The sequence below is a fragment of the Cetorhinus maximus genome, chromosome 10 (genome assembly GCF_964194155.1).
Source record: "Cetorhinus maximus chromosome 10, sCetMax3.hap1.1, whole genome shotgun sequence".
In the NCBI taxonomy this organism is placed as follows: domain Eukaryota; kingdom Metazoa; phylum Chordata; class Chondrichthyes; order Lamniformes; family Cetorhinidae; genus Cetorhinus; species Cetorhinus maximus.
The window spans coordinates 123999346-124021521 of record NC_135888.1 but is presented as its reverse complement, the minus strand read 5'-3'; the positions used below and the strand labels follow the sequence as shown (position 1 = coordinate 124021521).

At 42.0% G+C, this 22176-nt stretch overlaps 1 protein-coding gene across 7 annotated transcripts in view; it reads left to right on the top strand.

The window, feature by feature from the left end:
- The window catches only part of g3bp1 (GTPase activating protein (SH3 domain) binding protein 1), a 36986-nt gene that overhangs the window by 5667 nt on the left and 9143 nt on the right, over window positions 1–22176 (top strand). For 5 of the 7 annotated variants that reach the window (XM_078551075.1, XM_078551076.1, XM_078551073.1 and 2 more), the window contains exons 4-9: window positions 5303–5476; window positions 7405–7495; window positions 11622–11715; window positions 14791–14971; window positions 16635–16736; window positions 17561–17663. In XM_078551075.1, coding sequence (XP_078407201.1) covers window positions 5303–5476; window positions 7405–7495; window positions 11622–11715; window positions 14791–14971; window positions 16635–16736; window positions 17561–17663 — 745 coding nt within the window. The remainder of the gene's footprint in view (window positions 1–5302; window positions 5477–7404; window positions 7496–11621; window positions 11716–14790; window positions 14972–16634; window positions 16737–17560; window positions 17664–22176) is intronic. The other 2 variants (XM_078551080.1, XM_078551078.1) reach the window with 1 other exon arrangement.

Genomic DNA, 22176 nt, shown 5'->3' with positions numbered 1-22176 from the left:
GCTCTGCTACCTGAAATAAGACTCTTGTCATTATGGCACTTTGAATTCAATGCTATAAATGTCTTGGCAGACTGAGCAATCTCCAGATTTGCTTTGAGGTTCTGTTACTGGATTACTTATGTATGTAGGCGTGTATAGCCTAGACTTTAATATTCCATTACCTAATAATCTGACTGCTAAAGAGAGCTTGTTCCAATTGTCTTGCTATTTCTTTAGGTAATTATACTTTTTCTAGTTAGCAGTAAGATTTTTTGATCTAATCATTCCTGTTTGAAAACTTATACTAATTTACCAGTTGATATATTTTGCTCGCCAATTCTCCCAATTTACCTTGTTATTTACCTTTGGCAGTAGGAATGGATTCAGTAATAAAATTTCCCACTGAGCTCCTTAAGACTGACTGACATTAACAAGAGGCAGTGTTAAGGCCACATGTAGATTCTAATTCTGTATCTAATTCTAATTAAAACTGATGAGATTATTCATCAGGGTCCCACATTAAAATGCTCAAATGTTAACTCTGTTTCTCTCTCCACAGATGCTACCAGACCTGCTGAGTTTTACCAGTATTTTCTGTTTTTTACTTAAAAGGCTGATTAAACTCTTTATTAAGTACAGATGTAGAAACTTGAGTTAGTGACACCCAAGCTATGAGGCACAAATTTGGAAGTGACTTCTTGCAATTCACTTACTGCTGGAAAGTATTGTAGAAACAATCCTTAAGAACAAAATGATACATTTGCTCCTCTCCCTCCTTGGAATAACTTGATAGTACTCACTTTTTAATTTGGATAAGTGTAGATATTTAGAACTATAATCCCAGAATGAGATTATAAAGAGAAATAGGCCATTGGGTTTTTGAGCTTGCTCCTCCATTCAATAACACCATGGCTCATTTATCTCAGCTATGCCTTCCTATATTATTGCCATACCCATTGATTCCCTGAATGTTTGTAAATGTATTGATATCTGACTTGAATATACTTAATGACAACATCCATAGCTCTCTGCAGTCAAGAATCCCAAAGATCCACAATCTTTTGAGTGATGAAATTTCTCCTCATCTCAGTATAAAATGGCAAACCCCTTGTTCTGTGACTGTGACCCTAATTTGAGACTCCCTGACCAAGGAAAGAAGCTCCCGGCATCTAGCCTTTCAAGCACCTTAAGAATTCTGTTTCAATGAGATCCCCTCCTACCAGGAATCTGTTTAGTGAACTAAAGCAAGTATAACCTTTCTTGGGAGAGGAGACCAAAACTATACACAGCATTTGAGGTGTGATCTTACCAAGACCCTATACAGCTTCAGTAAGACTTCTTTCTCTTGTGCTTCAATCCCTTTACAACAAAAGGCAGTTTCCTGATTACCTGCTGTACCAGCATGACACCCTTCTGTGATTCATGAACAAAGACATTCAGACCTCTTTGAATATCAATATTTCCCAGTTTCTCATACAAAAAAAAAATCTGCTTTTCTATTTTTCCCTCAAAAATAGATAAGTTCCTACTTAAAGTTTTATTTATATTCCATCTGCTGCATTATTACCTGCTCACTTTACCTGTCTATCCTTTTGCAACCTTTTAATGCACTCTTCACAACATATGTTCTCTCTTAATTTTGTATCATTGAGAAACGTGAAAACATTAAACTTGGGCCTGTCATCTAAGCCATTGATGCAGAGTATAAATAGCTGAGACACAAGCACTGATTCTTATATGCCTGTCAACCCATTTATTCTTTCATGGGATGTGGGCCTCGCTGGCTAGGGCAGCGCTTATTGCCCACTTGTAATTGCCCTTGAGAATGTAGTTGTGAGCTGCCTTCTTGAACCGCTGCATTCAATGTTGAATGAATGCCCACTGCTGCTAGGAAGGGAGGTCCAGGATTTTGACCCAGTGACAGTGAAGGAATGTCAATGTAGTTCCAAGTCAGGATGGTGTGTGTCTTGGAGGGCAACTTGGTGGTATTCCCATGCAGCTGCAGCCCTTGTCCTTTGCGGTTGTAAAGGTCGTGGACTTGGAAGGTTTTGTCAAAGGAGCCTTGGTGAGTTGCATCTCCTAGATGGTACATACTGCTGTCAGTGTGCATCAGTGATGGAAAGAGTGAATGTTTAAGGTGGTGGATGTGGTCCCAATGAAGGGGCTGCTTTGGCCTGGATGGTAACAAGCTTCTTGTGTTGTTGGAGTTGCATTCATCCAGACAAGTGGAGAGTTTTGCATCACACTCTGGCTTGAGCCTTGTAGATGGTGAACAGGCTTTGGGGAGTCAGGAAGTGAGTTACTACCTGCACAATTTCTAGCCTCTGACCTGCTCTTGTAGGCACAGGATTTCTTTGGCTGGGCCAGTTCAGTGTCTGGTCAATGGTAACACCCAGGATGCTCATAGTGGGGGGGATTTAGCAATGGTAATGCCATTGAATGTCAGGGGGAGAGGGTTAAATTTGTTCATGTTGGAGATGGTCATTACCTGCCATTTGTGTGGTGTGAATGTTACATGCCACTTATCAGCCCAAGCCTGAATATTGTCCTGGTCTTGCTGCATTTGGACATGGACTGCTTCAATATCTGAGGAGTTGTGAATGGTGCTGAACGTCATGCAATCATCAGCGAACATCCCCACTTCTGACATTATGGAGGGAAGAACATTGATAAAGCAGCTGGAGATGGTTGGGGCCACGGACACTACACTAAGGGACTCCTGCAGTGATGTCCTGGAGCTGAGGTGACTGACCCTCACCAACCACAACTGACTTTCTTTGTGCTAGGTATACTGCAACTTGTGGGGAGTTTTCCTCCTGAATCCCATTGCCTCCAGCTTTGCTGGGGTTCCTTGGCACCACACTCGGTCAAATGCTGCCTTGGATGTCAAGGGCAGGCACCCTCACCTCACCACTTGAATTCAGCTCTTTTGTCCACGCTTGGACCAAGGCTGCAATGAGGTCAGGAGCTGACTGATCCTGACGGAATCCAAACTGAGCATTAGTGAGCAGATTATTGCTGAGTAAGTGCCACTTGATAGCACTGTTGACATCCCCTTTCGTCAGTTTGTTGGTGATTGAAAATAGACTGATGGGGCGTTAATTGGTCGGGTTGGATTTGTCCTGCTTTTTGTGGACAGGACATAGCTGGGAAATTTTCCACCTTGCCAGATAGTTGACAGATTTGGCTAGGTGTGTGGCTAGTTCTGGAGCACAGGTCTTCAGTACTGTTGCCAGAATGTTGTCAGGCCCCAATGCCTTTTCAGCATCCAGTGCTTTCAGCTGTTTCTTTGTATTACATGGAGTGAATCGAATTGGCTGAAGACTGACATCTGTGATGCTGGGGACCTCAGGAGGAGACCGAGATGGGTCATCCACCCAGCACTTGTGGCTGAAGTTGGTTGCAAATGCTTTAGCCTTATCTTCTGCACTGATGTACTGCGCTTCTCCATCATTGAGGCTGGGGAATATCCAACAATGTGCAGCATCTTTCTCTGGTTAGTTGTTTGATTATCCATCGCTGTTCACTACTGCATGTGGCAGGACTGCAAAGCGTCTTTGATCTGATTTGCTGGTTGTGGGATCGCTTAGCTCTATTGTATGCTGCTTCTGCTGGTTAGCATGTAAGTAATTCTGTGTTGTCACTTCAGGTTGACACCTCATTTTAAGGTATGCCTGGTACTGCTGCTGGCATGCCCTCCTGCACTCATTGAACCAGGGTTGATTCTCCAGCTTAATGGTAATGCTGGAGTGGGGGATGTGCTGGGCCATGAGGTTACGGATTGTGATTGAATGCAATTTTGCTGCTGCTGATGGCCCACAGCACCTCATGGATGTCCAGTTTTCAGTTGCTAAGTCCGTTCGAAGTCTTTTCCATCTAGCACAGTGGTAGTGCCACACAACACGATGGAGGGTATCTTTGGTGTGAAGACGGAACTTCGTCTCCACAAAGACTATGAGTTGGTCACTCCTAATATTGTCATGGACAGATAAATTGGTAGGGGCAAGGTCAAGTAGACTTTTCTGTCTTGTTGGTTCCCTCACCACCTGCTGCAGACTCAGTCCAACAGCTGTGTCCTTTAGGACTTAGCCAGGTCGGTCAGTTGTGGTGTTACCAAGGCACTCTTGGTGGATGTTCAAACCCCCCCACCATGAGTACATTTTGCGTCTTTGCCACCCTCTCCGCATCCTCCAAGTGATGTTCGACATGAAGGAGTAGTGACTCATCAGTTGGAGGGGGGGGTGGCACGGTATATGGTAATCAGGAGGTTTCCGTGCCCATGTTTGACCTGATGCTATGAAACTTCATGGGGTCCAGAGTCAACGTTGAGGACTCCTAGGGCAACTCCTTTCCAACTGTGCCATCAATGTCTGGGACATTATTTGTAAGGTCTGATTCTGAGAGTATGACATAGTTCTGCCTTATGTTGCTTGACTAGTCTGTGAGACAACCCTCACAATTTGGGCACAGGCCCCCATATGTTCCCAAGTTCGACAGGGCTGAGTTTGCTGTTGTTGTTTCTGGTGCCTAAGCCAAGTGGTTAGTCTGGTGTCGTAATTCCTTATAGGCTGCTTAGTGGTTTGATACAACTTGCATTTTAAGAGTTAACCATATTGCTGTGGGTCTGGAGTCACATGTAGACCAGACAAGGACAGCAGATTTCTTTCCCTAAAGGGCACTCGTGAACTAGGTGGGTTTTTACAACAATGGTTTTGTGGTCATCATTAGACTTTTAATTCCAGGTTTTTATTGGACTCAAATTCCACCAACTACCATGGTGAGATTTGAACCACGGTACCCAGAACATTACCCTAGGTCTTTAGTCCTGTGACAATACCACTACGCTACTGCCTCCCCACAAACTATCAACTCTATAAGCTCTTAAAACAGCACCTAATTGATAGCAAGTGAAAAGCAAATAATGCATATGTGCTAATTAAAAGCAGGAATAGAAAATGCTGTTCTTAAAAAAAATAATAATACTGCAGGTCAGTCAGCATCTATAGAGAACAGACGGGTTACATTTCAGATGTGGCTGGTCCTTCTTCCCCTATTTTCTATTTTGGCAGCAAATTCATATTGGCAATTAAATGATGTGGAATTGTAACAATATGAAAGACAATAGCTTGTGAAGGAATCTGTGCATGTAGATACACCATTTGAAATGTGAAACTTAAATTTAAGGATTGACTGCGTTATTTCCATCTGAATAGTCTTCGTGTTTAAAACAATAACCAAAAGACAGTTTTGCAAATAGTGATAGGATTTTGAAGTTTTATGATCCCATAATATGAAAACTTTAGCTTGTCTTTTTCCTTTATAGGAGATCCACAAGAAAGTTATGTCTCTTCAGTTCCGTGACTGCCACACGAAGATCAAACATGTAGATGCTCATGCCACGTTGAACGACGGAGTGGTAGTACAGGTTATGGGTGAGCTGTCAAACAACAGACAGCCCATGAGACGCTTCATGCAGACTTTTGTTCTAGCTCCTGAGGTAAGAGAGCTGGTTCTATATATACTGTAATGCATTTACCTTGTCCCCCTTTTAAGTGTAAGACCCCAGATAGCTTCTGATTGAAATTGATATAGTGACTCGCTGAAGCTTCTTATTTAATTTTTGCCCTGGTTTTTGTTATATTTCTATAAACACATGATTTAAATAATTAAATCATGCCTGGAGTTGAAAGACTTTGAATCTGGGAAATGTTTTTATTCATAAGAAATAGGAACCAGAAGTAGGCTATTCAGCATATTGAGCTTGCTCTGTCATTCAAAAATATCAAAGCTGACCTGGTTGTGGCTTTAATTCTGCTTTCTTGCTGCCACCCCTGCCACTGCCCTCCCCCCACCTCTCCAAACCCTTGGCTTTGCAGATCAAAAATCTGCCTATAACTCTGCCTTGAATATGTTCAATGACCCAGCCTTCCTCTGCTCTCTCTGAAGAGAATTCCAAAGATTAATGATCCTCAGAAGAAATTCTTCCTTATCTCCATCTTAAATGGGGACCCTTTATTTTTAAACTGAGCCCCCTCGTTATAGATTCCACCATGAGGAGAAATGTACGCTCAGCATCAACCCTGTCAAGCCCCCATGGAATTTTATATGTTTGAATAAGATTGCCTTTGTTCTTTTAAACTCCATTGATATAAGCCCAACCTGCTCAACCTTTTCTCACAAGATAGTCCCTTCATCCCAGGAATCAGCCTGGTGAACCTTCTCTGAATTGCTTCCAGTGCAGGTATGGAGTAAGGAGACCAAACTGCAGAGTACTCTTGTTGCAGTCTCACCAATGCCCGGTAAAGTTGTAGCAAGATTTCCCTACTTTTATACTCCTCCTCCCACTTTGCAATAAAGGCCTGCCTTCCTAATTACTTGCTAACTTCTTGGGATTCATGTACAAGGATACTTAGATCCCTCTGTCCTGCGGCTTTCTGCAATCTCTCCAATTAAATAACTTGCTTTTCTCCTCTTCTTGCCAAAGTGGGCAAATTCACATTTTCCCACATTATATTCCATCTACCAAATTTTTGTCCACTCACTTAACCTACCTAGATTCCTTTACTGACCCTTGTGTCCTCGCAATTTGCTTTCCTACTTATCTTTATATCATCAGCAAATTTGGCTTTAATTCAGTCAGTCCCTTCATCCATTCATGTAGATCGTATATAGTTGAGGCCCCAGCACTGATCCTTGTGGCACTCCACATTTTGCCAATCTGAAGATGATTGGATTATCCCGACTCTGTTTCCTGTTAGTTAGCCAATCCTCTATCCATGCTAATATCATACCCCCAACATCATGAGTTCTTATCTTGTGTGGTAATCTTTTTATGTGGTACCATATGAAATGCCTTTTAGAAATCCAGATACTTTATATCTATTGTTTCCCTCCTTGTTACGTCCTCAAATAACTCTACATTTTTCAAACACCATTTCCTTTTCATAAAACTGTGAACAATGCATGCCAGTACTTGATAAGGTTAGGTTGATTATTTTGGTGCTATTGTATCTCCTGTACTGTCTGGTTAGAATTTTTTTTTCCTAATGAGTCTTAAAACACAAGGACCCATGTTCCCGATTGCCAAACTGCTGAAAGTGCACTTGACAGCACAATGTGTGAGAACAGGATCACAGCTTGTGTACTTGTGGAATCCTATTCCATCAAGGAATCTTAGCTTTTGAGAACAGGGGTGGGGAGTAAGAACAAAGAGGAAAATTGCCCAAAACTGACTTCACCTTTCCATACCCACTCTTTATTTCCAGTTATACAATACTACCCGAGTATGAAACCTGTGGTTCTAACATTGGGCACGGTACAGAGTGAAGTCCAGACTATAAGATTTTGTAAGGGGGAAGAAAATGATTAATGTTCATTAGTGTGATTTGTCTTTCTTTGTTGCCCCATCTTTGTTTCTTTTCTCAGGGTTCAGTTGCAAACAAGTTTTATGTCCACAATGATATTTTCCGCTATCAAGATGAAGTGTTTGGGGATTCTGATACTGAGCCCCCGGAAGGTGAGCAAATATACCTCAATAATTTCCCAAGTTAACTGAACAAATCCAGCCATATTGTTCACTCACTAATTGAGTTTCACCTTTACTGTACTTTTTACACTTTATTTAACCTATAGTTTTATGGCTGTCTGCAATGCTGTTGAAGATCATAATAAACAGACATAAGACATCAACTGTTGGATATTTCGAATGTCCAATGGAAAGGTTTTTCAGAGAAATCCTTGGATGGGAAGGCTTTAGAGTGCAGATTGCAGGTCCTCGATTCAAAAATCCTCCTGTTCCAAAAAGCCTGTTTCTGATTTTTTTTAAGCACTTAACCATTGGTGCATCTAACAGACATTTTCATTGTGTTAATTTTGGGTTTTCCTTTCTCAAAGTTTATTTTTATCACTTGGACTGTGATTTGATCAGAGGGTTGCAGTAAACCTGTTCCTCACTGACCTGTGTTGGCTCGAATTATTTCAGTGCTCAAATTTTAAATTCTCATCTTTGTTTTTATCTCCTTCTCTCTGGCCTCATTCTTCCCTACAACTTCCTTTGTCTCCCTGACTTTGGTCCTTTGTCAAGGAAGTAGCCTGTTTTAGGAAGTTTAATGCAACAGGGCCATAGTTCATTGTCCAAGTGTGGAACGTTGTATATCATTTCACCTGACATACAAAGACTTTTGTATGTCTTGAAGAGGATGTTCATGATTTTGAAATGGTTGTCCTTTTCTATCAACTCTTGGTTGACTCTTCAAATGAAATCTGATTAGTTCTACACACTTTTTCTAAACCAAATTATATATTAATTGTGAATATTTTTAAATGTTTTAACTATTTCAGATCCTGCAGGATTTCTGGAATATATAGCTTGATATTTTCCACAAGTGAGATTCATTGTTCTGTGAAAGAATGCTACATGGACTAGTCTAGCTGCTTTCAGCTGGAGTTCCAAAATGGCCACTCTGATCCAATTATATATCTTGGCCAATATATATGATGTGTTAGAAAAAGAACTGCCACAGTATACAAGTAGAGCCTAAATTTCAAATCAACAAACTTTGTGATTCTAATGGTAGTACATTGGCACAGTGTACAGCATTTGGAGCAGGCTGTTGGTGTAAATGTGATTCGTATGTATTGGATGTTGAAAACCACATTAGCCCCAACTACCCTTTAAAGAATGTGGACTGTGTTAAAGATTACCCTCCAAAGGATGCTGTGTGTGTTAAAGGCACATTATTGTGTCCTTTCTGTCAAAGTGTACTTTACCCCAATGAGCCAGTTTCATTCCTAAACTAATTGCTGCCTTTTTCCTAGAGGATCAAATCAGAGGAGATTTAGAAGCAGTTTGAACTTGCCCATCAGTCTCCAGCTATTTTGTTTTAGTCATTTTGACATGAAGTATGTATTAAAAACATGTTAATTCCACCCTGTTTTTTCCAATCTGGTACGGAAATTTTTTGCCAACTGTGTGCGAGTGTCTCAAATCTGGCTCAGTGTTTGACGAAATTGACCAACTTATGTTGAAGAGGCAAGGTGTTGGTAACATGTTTCTTGTGCAGGAAAAGGCTCAAAGTTTTAAGTTAAAAGTATTATGCACCATATGCATATGTGTACCTACCTCGCCACTGCCACCACACAACCACCCTGCCCTGCCACTCATAGTTAGTTTACTACATAGTGACTTCCACCTTTTTTATTGTGATTTGTGCAAAATAAGTGAGTAGAATGTTTTTTTGTTTTATCAAACTCGTTATGCCATTGAAACGTCAGGATATTTCAAAGGATTTCAAATATTTCTCCCATTAGCAATGAAAGTTTAAAGAGCAATCTATGGCTGACTTTTACATTCCTTTCTGTCTTGTGAATTAGATATCAATAATTGAATTGAATTTGCAACAGTCCCTTTTTAAATACCTTTGGGCCATATTGCTTGTTTACAGGCATTCTCTCACCAAGGATTTGGCCATAAAAAGTTAAATACACTGAAGAAAGCTTCCTCTGATCTGAAAATGGGATCATAGAGGAAATGTTACAATGATCACTCATTCACTGCATTGCAGTGTTTCATGCACTGATAGACAATGTTTCTCATGGCAGTTAAACAACAGCACAATACAGTTGAATACAGCAGCAGTTGTGCATCACCTTAAAGACTATGGTGCAGCATTTAGTTTTTTCTGTCTCTGCTGCTTCACTCTCTCCATCGAGCCCATCAGACCAAATTTCCTCTAAGGTTTCCCTCTGCCCTAGCCCTGAACTTGCATCCTTCTCCAGTTTCTCTACTATTTTTCTTCATGCCCTGGCTGAGCTCACCTTGCCCATGAGACCCAACTCCTGCTCCCTCAACCCTATTCCTACTAAACTGCTGACCACCGATTTTCCTTCCTGTCTCCGATGTTAGTGATATTGTTAACAGTTCTCTCAGCTCGGGTACTGTGCCTCTCTCCTTCAAATCTGCAGTCATTGCCCCTCACCCCATAGGAAACCAACCTTCGACCCCATCTCAACCTCCCATTTCTCTCCAAAGTCCTTGAACATGCTGTCATCCAAATCAGTGAACGCCTTTCCGAAAACTCCATGTTTGAATCCCTCCAATCGTGTTTTCCCCCCCTTGCTGTAGTACCAACATGGCTCTTATCAGAGCCAAAAAAAATCCTATATGACTGACTGTGGTAAGCGATTCTCCCTTGACATTTTCATCATTGACCGCACCACCCACCCATGCCTCTGCTGTTGTGCAATGAGTGAGACTATACTCACCTGATCCCATTTTTATGTATCAAATCATGGCCCAAGAATTACCTGCAGCTTTTCCAGCTCCTGCAAGGATCTAACCTTGACCCCTCCTTACATCTGAGCTATTATGTTCTCCCTCGACAGCATCATTTGAAAACATAGGAGTGGAGTTCATGGAAACACTCTGACACTTCCCCTGGCTACTTTTGAGGCTGAACCAGAATGTTTGCAGCCTGTTTGACCCTGAGGTGAATTTCCAACTACAGGTCTGCCATATCACTAAAGCCCACCTTTTTCAGCCTCTAACATTGCCTAAATTCGCTCCTACCTCAGCTCCTCTGCTGAAATCCTCATCCATGTCTTTGTTACCTCTAGACTTGACTATTCCAGCGCACTCTTGGCTGGCCTCTTATGTTCAACCCTCTGTAAACTTGAGATCATCCAAATCTCTGCAGTCCTTATTCTAACCCACTTTGTGTTCACCCATCACCTCTGTTTGCTTAATTGCGAGTTAATGTGGATCAGCAAGGCTTCAATTTTAAGATTCTCATGTTTGTTTTAAATTCTTCCATGGTCTTGCCACTCCCTATATCTGTAATCTCCTCCAGCCAATAAACCTCAGATCTGTGCTGCTCCAATTCCAACCTCTTGAACACCCCCATCTTTAATCAGTCCATATTGGCTGTCATGCCTTCAGCTGTAGAATTTGCTCCCTGAGCTTCTATGCCCGTCTTTCTTTCCTTTTAAGGCACTGCTTTTTACCAAGCTTTTGGTCAACTTCCCTCAAATCTTTTTACATGGCCCAGCGTCAAATTTTGTTTTGTAATATTTCTATGGATTTCCTTGGTCTGCATTTCACTGCATTAAAGGCACTATAAAAATGAAGGTTTTTTTTTCTTCATGCTTTCCTGGGATGGGGATGTCGCTGGCAAGGCCAGCATTTGTTGCCTATCCCTAATTGCCCTTGAACTGATTGGTTTGCTAGGCCATTTCAGAGGGCAGTTATAAGTCAACCACATTGCTGTGGGTCTGGAGTTGCATATAGACCAGACTGGGTAAGGATGGCAGTTTCCTTCTCTAAAGGACATTAGTGAATGAGATGGGTTTTTATGACAATGATACTTTCATGGTCACCATTACTGACACTAGTTTCCAATTCTAGATTTATTAATGGAATTTAAATTCCACCAGCTGCCATGCCCCTAGAGCATTAGCCTGGTCCTCTGGATTACTAGTCCACTGACATTACCACTTTGCCACTGCCTCCATTCTTTGTCTGATGGTTCAGGAAGGGAACAAATCTGGGCATTGCGCAAACATCTATGGACATGTTGCCTCTTTAGGCATTAGTATGAGGGTTTGTATGGTGAGAGTAGAGTTGCTTATTGGTTTATTTATTTCAGAGTCTGAGGAAGAAGTAGAGGAACCTGAAGAGCGTCAGCCATCACCAGAAGCTGTCCAAGATGACAGTGGGGTTTACTACGATGCAGCTGTGAGGTAGAGGAATGTTCGTTGCTTTAGGTTGATTTTTCTTTTTAGTTTTAAGTTCTGGGACTGCTTATTTGAGGGTTCTGAGTATTTGAGTTTGGGACATTAGATTACATAGCATATACGGCACAGAAACAGACCATTTGGCCCAACCAGCCTCTGTGTTTATGCTCCACTTGAGTCTCCTCCCATCTTTTTTCATCTAAATTTACCATTGTAACTATCTACTCTCTTCATCATGCTTGTCTGGTTTCCCCTTAAAATGCATCTATACTATTCAACTACTCACTACAACTGGTAGTGAGTTCCATATTCTTAGCATTCTTTGGGTGAATAAGTTTCTTCTGAGTTCCTTTATTGGACTTCTTGCTGACTCTTTTATATAGATGGCCTCTAGCTATGCTCCTCCCCACAAGAGGAAACTCTGGTATCTACTCTATCAAAACCTCTCATAATTTTAAAGACCCATAATTTTAAAGATCACCCATCAGCCTTTTTTTAAGAAAGACAACACTCAGCCTGTTAAACCTTTCCCAGCTTGTCAACCCTTTCCTGATATATATGCCCCGCATTTTTGGTATTATCCTTGTAAATCGTCTTTGCTCCTTCTCCAGTGCCTCTATAATATGGCGAGGGTGGGGGGTCGTCCGACCTGACTGTCTACGCCTCTTCCATGGCTATGTTCATGGCCAGGTGCTTCTGGAGAAGGAGCACACGGTGTCTGCCGGCACTGTCGAGGTCTTCCGTGCTCGGGCACTGCGGGGACTGGGGTGCTTTATTGACCCTTTTAATCACATTTTGATTTAATGTTCGTAAGTTTCCTTGAAATTTTTAATATTTTGTTTTTGCAGTTTCCCTTTAAGGGGCTGCGTTTATTTTGTCCCTAATTTTGTTAATTTAGTTTATTTGGTTGACTCAAAAGAGTTATAATGTGGCAGCCAGAACTGAACACAGGGTTGGTGTAACTTCTATGCTTTTCTATTCTATCCCACTAGAAATAATGGACAGTGTTTGTTTTTTTATGGCCTTGCTAACATGTGGTGCAATTTTTAGTGATTGATGTATTTGTACTCTGAAATCCCTCTGTTCCTCTACCCCACCTAGACCTGACCTTCCAAGTAATAAGTGATCCCCCTACTCTTCCTGCCAAAGTGTACAAACGTACGAATTAAGAGCAGGAGTAGGTAATTCAGCCCCTCGAGTCTGCTCTGCCATTCGGTATAATCATGGTTGATCTGATTGTGGCTTCAATGCCACTTACCTACCTACCCCAGATACCCTTAGACTACTTTGTTAGTCAAGAATCTATCTACCTCTGCCTTAAAAATATATTCAATGACCCCTACTAGCTCATGTTTATCTGTGTTGAACTTTATTTGCCTATTCTGTGATCCGCTAGTTACATTTTGCCAACCTGAAAATGCTTCTTATCGAGATTGCAATTGCGGCCCCCATTATCGACTGCCCCCCCTCCACCCACCCCAATTTAGTGTCATTTACAAAGTTATAAATTGAGTTTTTGTTTTCAAAGTCCAAGTCATTAATGTAAATTGTGAACAGCAGTGGTCCCCGCACTTCCCACCTCTGCTTTTTTGTCTTGAAGCCAGCTAACAATCCATTCTGCCACTAGCCCCAACTCCACATTCTGTGGCCTTGCTCATTAGTCTATTATGGGATACCGTATTGGAAGGCCTTTTGAAAATCCAGATAAATTGCAGCTACTGCATTACCATTGTCTACTCTCTCTCATCTTCAAAAAAAATCAATAAGATTAGTCAAGCAAGATTCTCCCTTTTGAAATCACCGCTGACTATTTGTTACATTTCTCATTCCTGGATGTTCATCTATCCTTTAGTAAAGATTCTAATATTTTTCCTACCACTGATAAGCTGACTGGTCTATAATTCCCTGGACATGTTCTGTCCCCACTTCATATGTAATTTGCATATTTTAGCGATCTGCCAGTCCTCTGGCACTACACTTTTTTCTATAATTATTGAGTAGTAATTCTTCTGCTATCCCTCCCCTAGATTATTTTTTAAAAAGTGGATGCAATCCATCCGGGCCCAGGCCCCTTGACCTCATTGACTTTGTTTAGTCACTCAGTACATCACCTTTTTAAAATTTTAAATGGACTTATCTCATTACACAATTCAATGTCATGACCACCTGTCCTATCTCTGTGGTAAATACTGAAGTGAAATAATTACTTAATATTTCTGCCATGTCTTCAATGTTACATGTGTTATCCTGTCTATTCCTTAATGGCTCTATTGCCATCGCAGCCGCCTTTTATTTTATTGATGTGCTTGTAAAATATTTTACTGTTTTGTTCCTTGATAATTTAGTTTCATAGTTCATCTTTGCCTTCCTGATTGATTGTGCTAGAGAAAGTTACTGCTCATTATTCAATCTTATCATATAGCTGGGACAACCCTGTACCAGGGGAATGGATGTATGGATTGACAGATTAAAGAGGAGCTCTCTCTTTATCATGGTTGTTATTAAAATTGAAGTTGTGCAATTTAACAGTTTTTTGGAACTCAAGTCTGGCTCTTAGAAGCCATGGCAATTGAATTTCATTTTGGTGGGGGATACAAACAATATTGTGACAGTGTAGTAGAAAATGAAGCCACTTTTGTTTAGATTACAGTAATAAGGTTATCCTAGATTTTGCATGTCACAACAATTTTGACTGCTCATATGATGTGCTGCAGGTGTGTACATTACCTGTGTTCTGCGGAGGGATTTGGGTGATACCAGTGGTTCTTGGTATTTAACCTCCTCTTCCTTCAGTTTGAGTGGCCTGCTACTGCTCCTAATTCGTATGTTTCCAATCAGGGCTGAGAAATGAATAATTTAATCCCTTGTGCTTTTTCTCTCCAAGTATGCTCATTATTGAAAGGTGGTAGGAAGGTTTTGGGGATAAACAAGCATCTTGTTAGTCATGAAACCAAGCTAGCTTGGTCTACAAGGCACATTATGACTAATTATACTAGATTAACGGCACTAATACTTAATTAACTGCTTAATTGTATCAGGATGCATTGGTGTGTCTTGACTTTTTGCACTGTCCAATTACAGCAACGGGTTAGAGGAACCCTTGGAAGAACACATTGTTCCATCAGAACCAGAACCAGAGCCACCTGTGGAGGAAGTAAAGCCTGAGCCTGTATTGGAGGAGGAAGTTGCTGAGGATCCTGTGGTAAAATCTCCATCCCCTCCACCTGCTGATCCAGCACCAGTTGTAGCTGAGGATTCCAGGGTATGAGCAATTTCCTTTTGGTTGCTGTAGAAGAGCCCTTTTCCAGTTCCACGGGCCATTTATTTCTTGTATCCTTAATTTCACTTCTATTAAGCAATATGCCACTAATCATTTTGCATCATGTTTGGAAACCATTTGCACAGTAACATACAAAAATAAAAAATGCTGGAAGAACTCGGCAAGCCTGGCAGCATCTGTGGAGAGAGAAACAGAGTTAATGTTTTGAGTCTTTATGACTCTTCAGAGCTTGCACAATAGCATAGTTTTTTTACTTTTAAGAAAAAAATCCAACCCCAGTATAATGGTTCCTGGGATGTGGGGATTGTCCTATAAGGAGGGACTGTGTAGACTAGGCCTACATTCACTAGAGTTTAAAAGATTGAGGCGAGCTAATTGAAATTAACAATTCTTCAGTGGCTCGTCAGGGCCGATACTAGGAAAATGTTTCCTCTGGCTTGGGAATGTAAAACATGGGGTCATGATTTCAATAAGGGGTCAGCCATTTAGGACTGAGATTAAAAGTATTTTCACTGGAAAGGGTTGTGAATCTTTAGAATTCTCAAGCTTAGAGAGTTGTGGTGGCTAATACGCTGAGTATATTCAAGAAAAAGATCTATAGGTTTTTGGATGTTAAGGGATATGAGGATGATGTGAAGTTGCGATAGATAATCAGCCAAGATCATGTTAAATGATGGGGCAGGCTTGAAGGACCATGTGGCCTACTCCGGCTCCTATTTTGTGTCCACATTCTTGATCTATGAATTTATTGTTTAAATGACAGTTTTAATTTGCATGTCATTACACTGCGTCTGATTTTTTAACCTATTCAAAGCCTACCCACTTTCACAGAGTTAAAACTGGCCCCATAGGTCCAGAGCTTCCGATCTCTGGGTGGGTCGTACCGCGGAGGTACCCCAGAAGGATGCGCTGGGGGACCCTCTAGAAGTCCTCATGCAAGGACAGCACAGGAAGCTCAAACTTCCGATGAGCAACCCTGTACCTGGAACCATCTGATTTAAATAGGAGACTTCAGATGGTTCCCACTGTCTTAGCAGAATAGCTATCCAGGGAAAGAAGGATTAAAACTACTTCTAATTCCTGGTTAACTTGGTACTGACCCCCTAGGCGCACACAGCACCCCCACCTGACTACTCTACTGACTACCCCCACCCCCCTTTTTCCTACATGCACACAAAACCCCTCCCCATCCACTTAATTTACTCTTTCTCCCTGGCTTCTCAAAGTGGCTGAGACCTTTTAAAACCTGCCCAGTTTACAGCAGTTGGGTATAAAAAGGGGGTGTGGCTTCTCTTCCCCTGCTGTCCTGTTTTGAAGAGTTCCAGGAGTTGGTACGCTGCACATTTCTCACCAGGCCCAAGTCTGAAAGGTGGGCGAGAAATGTGCAGCTCCCGACTAAGTTAAGTGAAAAGGAGTGGAGTGGCAATCTGACTGTGATTGCCACTCCTCGGAAGTTTAGCTCTATAATGTCTGAGTTTTGGACGTTTTGTGATTTGGTGCACCTAATATTTTAGATACATGGGCTGTTACGTTATGCAGAACATTTAGATATTGTATATTATTGCTGTGTGCATCGTTGGCAAATTTTTTTACTATGATAACTTGTTTTGGGTTTCTGACTATATCATAACTGCTTTCTCTCCAGACGTTCTCCTGGGCTTCAGTAACAAGTAAGAATCTGCCCCCTAGTGGCATTGTCCCCACTACTGGAATTCCACCTCATGTTGTCAAAGCCCCAACACCACAGGTAATGCTGGCACTGAAGTTCCTTAAAACAATTAGGTTCCCGTTTTCTTCTCCCACTCATTCCCTGATGACTGCTTACTGGGGTATAGTTCAGTGGGTGCCACTCCACCAGTCTCGCACTCCACCAAAACGGCTGTTGATCATTTGTAGGCCCAATCCCGCCTTCAGTTAATGTATACACATCCACTTGCAACAGGGCTTGCTGGATAGTGACCCTGAGATATATTTTTCCCCTCACTAACTGCGTAGCCACTGAAGCCGACTGTTGAGTACCTCCAACTCAAGCACTTGGCATAGGTGGAAGATCCAACCTGAAACCCGTTTACACTCTGAGTTACAGATAGCTCAAAGAACTTGAGGTCTAATGGGATCTGTATATTTAGCTTTTCACCCCCCACCCCCTCTGCCCCCTGATATAAGCCATCTTGGGGTAGAAAAATCATGTTACACTGCTGTGAAAGTCGATGCTTTTCTGTTAATAAATCTTGTTTTCATTTCTCAAACTTATCTAACAGTACAGCACTTGTGTACATTTTGCTAGTTATGCTTTTCTGGCTGGGATGTGCTCAAATTCATGCTGCTGAGTTCTTTTCGAACATTTGCAAGTTTCTAAATTTTTCCAAAGTGAATGAGATTTAAAGTCAATGGAACTCTTGCAGTTCCACACGTATATTGCTGCTTTAAGGTTGAATTAATATCGAACACTATCCTCCGAGTGCGAAAGCTCAAATTTACAGCATTTCTGTGATTTTTATCTGAATTGGTTTGAGAATTTTTTTTTTTAAGTTGTACAGTACGAGAAGAGTTATTTGTGTTTGTTTATAGCCCCGACCAGAGACAAAACCAGAAATACAGATTCCACCCCCAAGACCTCGTGATCAGCGAATTAGGGAACGGCAGGGTGTGCCACCACGGGGTCCCAGACCAGGTAAATTGTTGTTCTGTAAGAAGTTAGTGATAGTAGTACAGTTTTTATTTGGAGTTGGCTGGATATCTACCAAAAATGGTAAAACCATGACCCTATTTGACGTTCCAAGTCAAGCTGATAAATGTACACTGAACTTAACGGCATGCATCCAGAGAACAAACATATGAGAGAGTAAGTAACCTGCTTGATCTAGCCCATGCCAGTCTACCTATCGCTGCGTTGTATTTTGTAGCAATTTCACAATGCTAATTGGTATGAATAAGAACTGATTCAACGGCACAAGACATGGCCATAGTCATGAGAAGCTGTTGGCCAGCAATAGCAGCAGAATTGTATACCGATACAATCTTATCAGTTCATGATTAAGACTGAAAAATAATTCAGCCTATTTTATACTAAATGATTAACTTGTAATTTATATGCTAAATTTCATTTAATATTAAATTAATTTGTGAAGATGAAATTGAAAACTCTGTTTACCACAAGTTATTGCAGCAATCTTTTAAGGCCCAGCTTGCACATGCTTAAATTTAGATATCCTTTTCACACTAAACTGGAGACTCTGTGGTTTGATGCCATAGCTCCTATTGTGTCCTACTGACCCTAAAACAATATTTTTCTGTTTAACTTGATGTCAAAATGGAGATTGGCAGTAGAAGAAAGGTCGTTGAGGAGGTTATCTAATGATCTTTTAGCCAAGCTTAAAAACAGCATTTGAAGTAGGTTGCTGGATGAAGATAGTGTGTGCATCAAGTGCAACCAGTGCTATCATGATGATTAGCCATGAGTAGTTTCAGGTTTAATCCTAAATTGCAAGCAGTCAACCTTGGCCTACAGGCACAAGTACCGTAGTGTTATAATATAAAAATGCACATTCCTAACACAACTTGGTGAACTTTGTGGACAATTGAGGAACTTAATTGAAGGAGGCAGCTCCAGGGACACCATACTCCTCAATGATGGTGGAACCCAGTAAACAAGCAATAATGCTGAAGTGTTTCCATCAGTCTTCAGGCAGATGTGTGGAGTGGATAATCCTCCGTTCTTCCCCTGGGGTCCCTGCCAACAGATATGCCAGTTTTCACACTGCCTGACATCAAGAAATCACTGAGTGCACTGGTCATAGCAAAGGTTACTGACAATATTCTAGCTACATTGCTGAAGATTTGTGCTCCCGAACACTTAGCTAACCTGATCCAGTACAGCTACAACATTAGCTTCCACCTGATGACATGGTAGATTGCCCAGGTGTATCCTAGCCACAAAAGGTATGATACACCCAACTTGTCTAACAAACGACCATTGGCCTACACCTGTTTATCACCAATATGATGGAAGGAGGCAATGGTGCCATCCAGCAGGACTTGGCAACTAATGATTAATAATGTGATTATTGACGCTCAGTTGGGTCCTGCCAGGATCGCTTGGCTCTAAAGCCTATAATGGTTGTGGCCCAATTGTGGATCCAAGAGAAGAACACACAAGACCTGAATTCCAGAGGTCAGGTGAGTGGCACTACCTTGACCTCAAAGCAACATTTAACCAATGTAGTATCAAGGAGCCCCAATTAAACTGAAGTCAATGGAAATCAAGTGGAAAACTCCACTGGCATAAAGGAAGAAAGTTAATCCTCTGAGCTCCAGGGCATTGTTGCATGAGTTTCTCAGGGCAGTGTCTTAGGCCCAGCAATCTTCACTTGACTCATCATCATGTTCCCTGCATTATAAAATGAGAAGTGGTGCCAAATGCTGATCGTTTCTCTGTTCAAGTCCATGTGCATTTTCTCAGATCTTGAAGCAGTCCATGCCCAAATGCAGGAAGACCTCAGGACCCAGAACTCAAGCCCTTGATCTCAGGAACAAACATCTTCAGCTGCTTCACCAATGACCATCCCACCATCATAAGGCCAGAAGTAGGGGCGTCCGCTGACGATTGCAAAATGTTCAGCACCGTTTGCGTCGTCTCATATCTTGAGCAGTCAGTGTCCATATACAGCAAGGCCTGGACAATATACAAGGTTGGGCTGACAAGTAGCAAGTAACATTCGTGCCACACAAGTGCTGGGCAATGGCCACCTCCAACAGGAGAAAATCTAATCATCTTCCCATGACATTCAATGGTATTACCATCACTTAATGCTTTCACAAGATGTGCGTATTGCTGGCTAGGCCAGCATTTGTTCCCCATTCTTAATTCCCTTTGAGAAAGTGGTGGTGAGAGAACTTTTTGAACCACTGTAGTCCATGAGGTGTACATACCCCCACAGTGCTGTTAGGAAGGGAGTTCCAAGATTGTGACCTGGTGACAATGAAGGAATGACTATATAGTTTCAAGTTAGGATGGTGTGTGGCTTGGAGGGGAACTGCTGGTAGTTGCATTCCCATACATCTGCCCTTGTCCTTTTAGGTGGTAGAGGTTGTTGGTTTGGAATATGATGTCGAAGGAGCCTTGGTGTGTTGTTACACTGCATCTTGTATGTGGTGACACTGCTGCCACTGTGTCAGTGATGGAGAGTGAATGTTTAAGGTGTTGTCTTGAATGGTGTCGAACTTCTTGAGTATTGTTGGAGCTGCAGTTGTCCAGGCAAGTGATTCCATCACACTCCTGACTTGTGCCTTGTGGATGATGGACAGGTTTTATGTAGTCAGGTGAGTTACTCGCTGCATAATTCCCTGCCTCTGACCTGCTCTGGTAACCACTGTATTTATATGGTTGGTCCAATTCAGTTTCTGGTCAATGGTTTAAACCCTCTATACCCTCTGGCCCAGATGTTGATAATGGGGGATTAAGTGATGGTAATACCATTGAATGTCAGGGGAAGATGATTAGATTTTCTCCTGTTGGAGATGGTCATTGCCCGGCACTTGTGTGGCACGAATGTTACTTGCCACTTGTCATCCCAACCCTGTATATTGTTCAGGCCTTGCTGCTCAAGTTTTGAGGAGACTCAAATGGTGCTGAACATTGTGCAATCATCAGCAAGCACCCCGACTTCTGACTTTATGATAGTGGGATGGTCATTGGTGAAGCAGCTGAAGATGCTTGGTCCTGAGATACTACGTGCAGTGATGTTCTGGGACTCAGATGTTTGATCTCCAACAGCCATAAAAACCATGTTTCTTTGCGCTACGTATGGTTCCAGTGGAGAGTTTTCCCTCCAATTCCAACTGACTTCAGTTTTGCTTGGGCTCCTTGATGCCACACTCAGTCAAATGCTGCCTTGGACATCGAGGGCAGCCACTCTCACGTCACCTTGTTTGGACAAGGCTGTAGTGAGTTCAGGAGCTGAGTGGTCTTGGTGAAACCCAAACTGACTGTCAGTGAGCAGTGCTGTGTAAATGCTCTTGATATTACTGTCAGAGACACCTTCCATCATTTTGCTGATGATCGAGAGTAAACTGATGTGGTGGTGATTGGCCAAGTTGGATTTGTCCTGCTTTTATGGGTAGGACAAATAGTTTCCACATTGTCAGGTAGATGTTGGTGTTGTAGCTGTACAGAAACAGCTTGGCTAGGGGGTGTGGCTAGTTCTGGAACACAGGTCTTCAGTACTACTGGGATGTTGTCAGGGTCCAAAGCCTTTGTAGTATCCAGTGCCTTTAGCTGTTTATTGATATCACATGAATTGAATTGGCAGAAGGCTGCCATCTTTGATGCTGGAGATCTTGGGAGGAGACCGGTTTAGATCATGCACTTGGCACTTCTGGCTGAAGATGGTTGCAAATGCTTCAACCTTGTCTTTTGAACTGATGTACTGGGCTCCACCATCATTGATGGAGATATTTGTGGAGCATCCTCTGGTTAGTTTAATTGTCCTCCACCATTCACATGACTGTTGATCTTTTGATCTAATCCATTGATTGTGGAATTGCTTAGCTCTTCTATTGCATATTTCCACTGTTTGACATTCAAATAGTCCTGTGTTGTAGCTTCATCAAGTCGACACTTAGTTTTAGGTATGCCTGGTGCTGCTGCTGGCATGCCCTCCTGCAATCTTCGTTGAACCTGGGTCGATTCCCTGGCTTGATGGTATTGCTAGAGTGAGGGATATGCAGGGCATGAGGTTACAGATTGTGGTTGAATACAATTCTGATGGCCCACAGTCCTTGAGGATGCCTAGTTTTCAGTTGCTAGATCTGTTTGAAATCTGCCATTTAGCATGGCAGTGCCACATAACACAATGGAGACTATCCTCTGTATGAAGCTGGGACTTTACCTCCACAAGGACTGTGCAGTGGTCACGCCTACCAAAACTGTCATGGACAGATGCATCAGCGATAAGTAGATTGGTGAGCACAAGGTCAAGTAGGTTTTCACCCTCTTGTTGGTTCTCTCACAATCTGCCAAAGGCCCAGTCTAGCTGTTAACGCCCTTCAGGACTCAGCCAGCTTGCTCAGTAGTGGCGCTACTGAGCCACTCCTGGTGACGGACATTGAAGTCTGCCACTCTCAATGTCTTGCCACTCTCGATGCTTCTTCCAAGTGGTGTTCAGCATGGAGGAGTACTGATTCAC